At 50.1% G+C, this 9376-nt stretch overlaps 1 protein-coding gene and 1 long non-coding RNA gene across 2 annotated transcripts in view; both read left to right on the top strand.

Moving 5' to 3' along the window:
- The first annotated feature begins 214 nt into the window (after window positions 1-214).
- Window positions 215-1192, top strand: LOC107182436. Its single transcript, XR_001513151.1, has 2 exons — window positions 215-447; window positions 590-1192. It is a non-coding gene; the product is annotated as an uncharacterized LOC107182436 (long non-coding RNA).
- A 1369-nt stretch (window positions 1193-2561) lies between these two features.
- The window catches only part of CBLC (Cbl proto-oncogene C, E3 ubiquitin protein ligase), a 41008-nt gene continuing 34193 nt past the window's right edge, over window positions 2562-9376 (top strand). Inside the window, exon 1 of the mRNA XM_015561207.1 lies at window positions 2562-2589. Within this exon, the coding sequence (XP_015416693.1) occupies window positions 2562-2589 (28 nt within the window). The remainder of the gene's footprint in view (window positions 2590-9376) is intronic.

Genomic DNA, 9376 nt, shown 5'->3' with positions numbered 1-9376 from the left:
TCCCAGAGAACAGACCCAGGGGTGTGCGCGTGCGTCTGTGCCCAGGCGTGGAGCGCAGAGAGTGGGTGTGAGGTCTAGACAGGAGGAGAGCCTGTCTCGCGCTGACCCATCGGGGATTCTAGCTCTCATCCTCCTCTCCATCACCAGCCCGCGAGTGGTCCAGCCCCTGGCTCTGGCCCCGCCCCTCCCTCTGGCCCCGCCCCTCCCTGGCACCAAGAAAGGAGGCAACGTGCCCACCTTCACCTGGCGGCTGTGCTCGCTGACAGACCCTTGAGCAAGCGGAGGTGGAGGGAGGGGGTGGCCTGGTGGTGACCCCCATCTTCCTGCAGGTCATCGACATCCTGAGGGGGAAAGCCACGCGTCCTGCGCCTGCGTCACAGCCAGAGCCCTCCCCTGACCGGAGTGCCACCACCTCCCCCGAGAGCAGCAGCCGCCTCAGCTCCAATGGTGAGAAACCAGCTCCAGCCCCAGCTCCCTCCTTCCAGCTCCAGACCCGGCGCCCCTCCGAATCCAGGAGTTGAGACCCCAACCCCCTTCTCTCTGGATCTAGTCGCACTGCCCTCACCCGCCTTCTCTCTTCTTCCCACAGGTCTTCTCTCTGCATCACCATCCTCCTCGCCTTCCCAGTCTCCTCCCAAGGATCCCCTTGGATTTCCCATGGCTCCCCCCAATTTCTTCCTCTCTCCCTCATCTCCACCTGCCTTCCTGCCCTTTGTCGGGGTCCTCCAAGCCCCTGGCCGGCCGGTGCCTCCCCCGCCAGCTCCAGGAGGCAGCTGAGAGAAATGGGGGGGCAGATCTTGGACTCATGAGGAGGGACCTCCCTGCCCTTGTGGCGTCAGCCCTCCTGGAAACTGTGAAGATCTCACTCTGCCCCCCCCCCCATCTTCAAACCAGGATTTGCACATGCATTTGCCCCCTCTTTTGAGCACAGATATCCCCCCACCTCGTCTTCCGTCTTCCGCCCAGGACTCTTCCCCCTGCTCTCCTCAGGCACCAATCTCCTGTCTGGAATCCCACTCAATCATGTATTTCCTTCTCCTCTCTCAGAGCTGGTGGAACCAGGGAACAGCTGCTCCCTCTGCCCTCCGCCCATGAGGAGGGAGAGACGGGCTGCAGCAGGCACTTATAACGATGTAAATTATTAGGCATTTTTGGTTGGATTTCTTTTGTAATAAACTATTTTTGTAACATATCCCTGGCTTGTCTGGACCGCTTTCACGAGGAGGTCTGGAGACGTGTGTTTGTGTGTGCACCCACCTGAAAGCCGTACCCCGCTGGCTCCACGAGTGACCTGTGAGTCTCAGAAGGGTGATGGCCTGTGTGAGTGACTCTAGGATTTCTGGCGTGTTCGGATGTTCTGTCATTGTGTCACTGAGCCCTTGTTTTCGGGGATGACCGAATGTGTGACATTTTTCCGGGAGACCTTGTCACATTCCACTGTGACCCGGGGTGTGTGTGTTTCCGACGAGCGCCACAGATGACTGGTGTGTGACACTGCGGTTGTCTCTGTGGCATTTGTGAGACCTGCGGTCGTCGTATGATTGTTTCTGTGTGCCTGCCTCTCTTGGTGTGTCACATTTACTCAGTGGCTCTAGGCCCCCTGAATACAATGTCTGTGTCTTGACTCTGTGGACACATCTCTTATGAATCAAGCATTCCTTTCCTGTTACCACACTAACAAAGCACCACAAATCAAGTGGCTTAAAACAACACAAGTGTATTGTCTTATACTCCTGGAGGTCAGAAGTGTAAAATCCGCCCAGCAGGGGTGGCTCAGTGTTTCCGTGTCGACCCAGGAACCAAGAGGTTGCTGGTTCAATTCCTGGTCAGGGCACATGCCCAGGTTGCAGGCTCGATCCCCAGTAGGGGGCGTGCAGAAGGCAGCCGATGGATGATGTTTCTCTCTCATTGATGTTTCTATCTGTCTCTCTCCCTTCCTCTTTCTCTAAAAATCAATAAAGGCATATTAAAAAAAAAAAAAAAAGAAGTGTAAAATCAGTTTCACTGAGCCAAGGTGTCCGCAGGGCTGGTTCTTTCGGGCAGCTCTAGGGGAGAATTTTCCAGCTCCTAGAGGCTGGCCTGCATTCCTTGGCTCCTGGTCCCTTCCTTGTGTCTACAACCTTTTGCTTCCATCTGTACATCTACTCTGATCTCCTGCCTTCCTCTTAGGAGGATCCTGTGATTACATTGGACCCAGGATAATCTCCATCTCAAGGTCCTTAACCTCATCCCGTCTGTAAAGTCCCTTTGCCACGTAAAGTGACATCACAGATTCCAGGGATTAGGACGAGGAGGAGATCGTTAGGAGCCTTGATTCAGCTGACCCCAGGATCAATCAGAGAATCAGCGTTGCTAGGAGATTGGTGTATGGATAAGAAATTTGCTACAGGAATTGACTGCTCTTCAGGAAGGGAAGATGGGTGTGCAGTGGGGACAGCAGAGACAAGCTGGAACCCCTGAGGAAGGACTGGAGCTCCAACAGCCCCCACTACCCCTGGCCTTGAAGAAAGGGCTGTCCTTCAAGAGAAGCTGATGACCTTGGTCCCATTGTATAGGTCTTCATGAGTGATCATGCGTTTCTGAGTAACGGTAAGTGCTGCTTTCCTTTTTTTAAAAAAATATATTTTATTGACTTTTTACCGAGAGGAAGGGAGAGGGACAGAGAGTCAGAAACCTCGATGAGAGAGAAACATCGATCAGCTGCCTCCTACACACCCCCTACTGGGGATGTGCCCGCAGCCAAGGTACATGCCCTTGACCGGAATCGAACCTGGGACCCTTCAGTCTGCAGGCGGACACTCTATCCACTGAGCCAAACCTGTTAGGGCTACATAGGATATTTTTAATCCTCTCCGTAGGATATGGTTTTATTGATTTTCAGAGAGAGAGAGAAACGTCAACATGAGAGAGAAACATCAATCCGTTGCCTCCTGCACATACCCTGACTGGGGATCGAACTTGCAACCTAGGTTTGTGCCTTGCCCAGGAATTGAACCCAAAACTCTTTGGTGTACTCCACCCAACAGAGCCACCCAGCCAAGACCAGGAAGAATTCTCCCTCGCCTCTTCCCGCTTCTGGTGGCTCCAGCCACTTCTCAGCCTGTGGCTGCATCTCTCCAAGCTGAGAGATAGAAACATCAATGATGAGAGAGAATCATTGATCGGCTGCCTCCTGCACGCCCCACACTGGACCAAGCCCACAACTCGGGCATGTGCCCTGATCTGGAATCGAGCCGTGACCTACTGGTTCATAGGTCGACACTCAACCACTGAGCCACACCGGCCGGGCAAGATCCTTCTCTTAATTACATCTGCAAAGACCCTTTTCCAAATGAGGTTATGTTCACAGGTTCCAGGGACATATCTTTGTGGGGGGCCACCATTCGGTGGGCCACCATTCCGCACACTGCCGACGGTGAGTGTTGGGCCCTGGAAGCGGCCGTGTGAGAACGCCCCACGCTGTAGTCCCAGCACATGGGTACGGCCATGCGCACTGACTGTCTCTCCAGAGGACCCTGAGCTCCAGGAGGCCAGGGCAGGGCCTCCTTCGACGCTGCTGCCCTTCCCACCACAGCTAGCACACTGCCTGGCACGGAGCCGACCCACTCCCCACTGCGCAATGGGGTCTGCGATTCTTTGTGGCGTGTCCGGTGCCCTGTCACACTGTGTGACCAGTTTGAGGCTGTGAACAGAAATGACCATGATTCCGTCCGTATTCCAGAGGAGAAAACGGAGGCTCAGAGAGAGCAAGTCTGCTGCCTTCAACTCCCATGTTCATACTCATGGGCCCTCTTGCCTCTCAGGAAGGTTGTGTGTGGCTGTATCTATTCTTTGCAGTGAGTGCATGTGAGAGTGCAAGCACGCGCATGCGGGTGCTGCTGGAAATGGGTGTCAGTGACAGAACTGACACCCAGGTGCATCATTGAGAGCACAGGCCCTGGGGTCAGAGCTGTGTTCGAGTTCTGCCCTTCCGGTTCCTCGCTGTGTGGTCTTGATCAGGTGACTCCCCAGCCCTGATCCTCAGTTTCCTCATCTATAAAAATAAGGGCACAATAATAGCCTTTAACCCTAACTGGTTTGGCTCAGTGGATAGAGCGTCAGCCTGTGAACTGAAAGGCCCAGGTTCGATTCCAGTCAAGGGCACATGCCCAGGTTGTGGGCTCGGTCCCCAGTGGGGGAATGTGCAGGAGGCAGCTGACCTATGATTCCCATCATGCATGTTTCTATCTCTCTCTCCCTCTTCCTTCCTCTCTGAAATCAATAAAAATATATTTTAAAAAGTAATAATAGCCTTTACCTTGTGGTGTTGTTGTGAGGATGAAACTCCAAGGAATTGTGTACTGTGCTTACAACAGGGCCTGGCTCTGAAAAAGAACTTAACACATAGGAATGGCTGTTTTTATCATCTTGGACTTGTTTCTGGAGGACATAGAGGAAAAGCAGTAGGGATGATGGGACCTAGTCTTTGCTCTGATTGGAAATGTGGATAAAGAAGGCCTAGGCCGACGTGTGTTAGCTAGACTTTTTATCCTGCTGTAACAACAACAAAAACTAAAATATGTTGCATCTTGCCCTAACCGGTTTGGCTCAGTGGATAGAGCATCGGCCTGCGGACTGAAGGGTCCCAGGTTCGATTCCGGTCAAGGGCATGTGCCTTCGTTGCGGGTACATCCCCAGTTAGGGGGTGTGCAGGAGGCAGCTGATCGATGTTTCTCTCTCATTGATGTTTCTAACTCTCTATCCCTCTCCCTTCCTCTCTGTAAAAAATCAATAAAATATATATTTAAAATATGTTGCATCTTGAATGAGATGAAAGTTTATTTTTCTCTCATGTAAAGGCTTCGTTCACAGCCAGGCCTAAAATAGTAGCTTGAGAATGTCAAATACCCACGCTTCTTCCACGCTTCTGCCTTCACCGCATACTTCCACCAGGTGGCCCAACATGGCTGCTCCAGCTCCCGCCATCACATCCACATTCCACCCGCTGGGAAGAAGGAAAAAAGAAAGTCAATTCTATGTTCCTTTAAGCCAGTGGTTCTCAACTTCCCTAAGGCCGCGACCCTTCAATACAGTTCCTCTTATTGTGGTGACCCCCAATTTCATTGTTACAAACTGAACATAATGAAAGCATAGTGATTAATCACAAAAACAATATGTAATTATATGTTTTCCAATGGTCTTAGGCGACCCCTGTGAAAGAGTCGGTCGACCCCCAAAGGGGTCACGACCCACAGGTTGACAACCGCCGCTTTGAGGTCATAACCCAGAAGTCACACACATCACATTCTAGTAACTAGAATATAGTCACGTGGTGATGAGTATCGTGAGGGAGGCTGGGAAATGTAGTTTTATCTGGGTCACATGCACCCAGCTAAAATCCTGAAGTTCTGTTACAAAAGGAAGAGGAGAGATAGTTACAGAGGGACCATGGGGTATCAGTCCCACCAGGGCTCTGCTACCGAAGGGCTAGGTGACCCTTAGGCAACAAGACTTTACTGCCCGGAGCCTGAGCTTCCTCTTCTGTAAAACGGAAATAATATTCCACTCTGTGTGGTGGGAGGGTGAGAACCCAATGAGACTGCAGGTGCCAAGTGTGTAGCACAGGACCTGGCCGTCATCGGCCTGGAATGTGTGTCAGGAGGCTCCTTGTACCGGTGGGTCCAGGCTGCGGGCGATGTGCATCCTTGTGAGGAACTAACCCTGGGTTCAAGAGCCGAACCCAGCACTGCCCTTGGTGAAGTTACTTCTCTAAAACAAAGACTCTGGCTTCTCCACACATGGAAATCCCCTCAGCCTCCTGACCTCGGGACTGGGGCTGTGTCCCTCCACACCCATCTCCCTTCCCTTCCCCCGGAGAGAGACGGACTCCACGGAGGGGGTTCATATACAGGGGCTCCAGCCCCCCAGCCCTAGCACAGTCCAGCACCCATCCCTGAACCAAGGCCACCAAGGCAGGTCTCACCAGAGATGCTCCTCGCTCTCTAGAGGCAGAAGTCATACTTTCAATCGGGAGGCCCCAACCCTTGCTGCAAAGTTTCACTTGTTATCAGCGCCCTGAGTAAACCCAGACATTCAGAGACTGTCTCTCCCAGGTGCATGCGTGAAAGCTACCAAATGTGAGTGTGGGCATGCTCAACTAAAAACATAAAAGTACATAAATAAATTTCAAGAGCATGAGAGCCGCACACAGCACATCTGCTGGTTAGATATCTTTGCAGACCCCCCTGTAAGCTTCCATTTTATTTTTAATGTATTTTTCTTGATTTCAGAGAGGAAAGGAGAGGGAGAGAGATAGATAGAAACATCAATGATGAGAGAGAATTATTGATTGGCTGCCCCCTGAACGCTCCCTACTGGGGATCGAGCCCACAACCCGGGCATGTGCCCTGACTGGACATTGAACCCATGACCTCTCGGTTCCTCTGAGCCACACCCAGCTGGGCCTATTTTATTTTTTTAAAATGTGTTTTTATTACCCTAGTGTAGCTGGTTTGCTCAGTGGATAGAGCATCAGCCCTATCCAGTGAACGGTCCTGGGTTCGATTCCACTCAAGGGCATGTACCTTGGTTGCAGGATCAGAGCGTGTGTGGGAGGTCACTAATATCTGTGTCTCTCTCACATCGATGATTCTCTCTCTCTGGAACGATATAGAGAAGATTAGCATGGCCCCTGTGCAAGGATGACACACCAATTCGGGAAGCGTTTCATATTTTAAGGAAAAAAAAAAAGGACAGTTTGGGGCCCTAGCTGGTTTGGCTCAGTGGGTAGAGCGTCAGCCCGTGGACTGAAGGATGCCGCTGGGTTCAATTCCGGTCACGACACATGCCCGGGTTCCAGGCCCCATCCCCAGTAGGGGGACAGCAGAAGGGAGCCAATCGGTGATTCTCTCTCATCATTGATGTTTCAATCACTCTCTCCCTCTCCCTTCCTCTCTGAAATCAATAAACATATATTTTGGGGACCAGTTTGGGGACAACTGGTGATTTGACTATAGACTGAGTTAGATGCTAGTACTAGTGTTGTATCGCTGTTAAACGCCCTGCTTTTGATAACTGTGCTGTGTGAGAGAATGCCCATAAACGTGGAAATACACTAAGGGGCAAAATGTCTGAAACTTACTCTCGGATGGTTGGGGAGGTGGGGGAGCGAGAAAGAGCCAGCGATAAAGCAAACTGGTGAGGTGTTAACAATTGGTGAACCTGGATGAAGTTACACAGAAAGCTTGGTCTTATTCTTGCAACTTTTCTGTAAGCTTCAAATGATTCCAAAAAGGAAAAAAAAATGATTGCAAATTAAAAGTCATGGTTGTAAGGCTGTGTTTCTGTGAGTATCTAGTCTGTGCTTGCACCTGTGGTCAGTTTGGGGAGCTGGGAGGGTGAATTTGCTGCATCAGACACTGCCTTGAGGTCTGACTAGGACCTTAGGGGGTGGTTAGATTTGGGGGGTGTGGCCAGAGTCTCAGAGGCGTGGTTGGGATGAGAGGCAGGCCGTATCCAAGCTTCAGACCTCGGGGCGTGGCCAAATTCTCGGAGGTGTGGCCAGAGTCTGGGGCAAAGCCTGAGAAATTCTGTTCCCAAGGGAGGAGTTGTCTGTACTTAGAGCGCCCCCTGGCGGCTACCCTGAGATCTGACCTGACTTTTTATATATATATATATTTTTATTGGTATCAGAGAGGAAGGGAGAGAGAGCTAGAAACATCAATGATGAGAGAGAATCCAACCATGACCTCCTAGTTCATAGGCCGATGCTCAACCACTGAGCCACACCAGCCAGAAAGAGCCCTGCCCTTTTAAAAAACAATTTTATAGAGAGAATGCATATACCCAGCAGTTTAACTATTTAAAGTGTACAATTTGCCCTAACCAGTTTGGCTCAGTGGATAGAGTGTCGGCCTGCGGACTGAAAGGTCCCAGGTTCAATTCCGGTCAAGGGCCTTGGTTGCGGGCACATTCCCAGTCCCTAGTGGGGGGTGTGCAGGAGGCGGCTAATTGATGTTTCTCTCTCATTGATGTTTCTGACTCTCTATCCTTCTCCCTTCCTCTCTGTAAAAAATCAATAAAATATATTTTTTTAAAAAGAAGAGTGATTTTAAAAAACATATAAATAAAAATAAAGTGTACAATTCCATGGTTTTAGTAAGATCAGGAATTGTGCGATATCACCACAATCAATTTGAAAATATTTCTTCACCCAGCCCCCTTCAGCCTTAGGCAACCCCGAATATACTTTCGTCTCTATAGATTTGCCTATGCTGAACATTTTACATAATCAAATCATACGACATGTGACTGGCTCCTTTCACTTAGCACCATGTTTTTCAGGCTCATTCGAATTTTAGCATGTTATCAATAATTCATTGCTTTCAATGGCCAAATAATAGTCCATTGTATGGGTACACTGCATTTACTTTATCCCTTTATCAGTTGAACATTTAGGTGTTTTCACAAATCTTTGCATGGGTATATGCTTTCTATTCTCTAGGATATCTATACAGAGGAGGCTGGGTCATATGAAAATTCCATGTTTAACCTTCTGAGGAGCTGCCAGACTGTTCTCCGAAGCAGCAGCACCATTTTACAGTCCCACCAGCAGGGTACTGCCCACAGCCCCTCCACGACTTACTACCATAGCATCCTGGTGGGGGTGAGGTGGAGTCTCGTTGTGGCTTGCATTTGCCTTTCCCTAATGGGTAATGATGCTGATATCTTTTCCTGTCATCCACTTCTTTTGTATCCACTCTGCAACCCCATGAACTTTTAACCATGTTGCCGTATCTGAGCCAGCTTTTTAAAATGAAAACATTAATGATGTTGAAGTCCCAGGGTGTCCTTCTCGGAGTCCATCCTTTTCCTGCTCCATATCCTGCATTTATTGCTCAGCATCACCACACATTTTCATACTATTATCATATACAAATGTATCCCCAATAATTTATAACACTGGTTTTGCAGGTTTTCAAGCTTGGTATAAATGACTAGAGGCCTGGTGCATGAAATGCGTGCACTGGTAGAGTTCCTACCAGTGGCTGCCGGCTGCCGGCGGAGGCCTCCCTCCCTTCCCCCAGCCGGCCCCACCCCCTGGTCAAATACCTGTATGAACTCCTTGTCGAGGGGACAATTTGCATACTATGCTTTTATTATATAGGATATTGTACTGTGTTAATTCTTCTGTGCTTTTTTTGTTTTGTATTAGTTCCCTAGGTCTGCTGTAACAAAGGACCACAAACTGAGTGAGTTAAACAACAGGAATTTGTACTCTCACAATTCTGGAGACTCGGAATCCAAAAATCAAGGTGTGGGCAGGGCCTTGCTCCCTCTGACGGCTCCGGGGGAGGATCCTTCCTGGCCTCTTCCTGGTTCCTGGTGTTATCAGCAT

The sequence above is a fragment of the Myotis davidii genome, unplaced genomic scaffold, assembly GCF_000327345.1.
Source record: "Myotis davidii unplaced genomic scaffold, ASM32734v1 scaffold796, whole genome shotgun sequence".
Classification (NCBI taxonomy): Eukaryota; Metazoa; Chordata; class Mammalia; order Chiroptera; family Vespertilionidae; genus Myotis; species Myotis davidii.
Note: the sequence above shows the minus strand (reverse complement) of the source record. Positions and strands in the feature narration are given on the sequence as shown.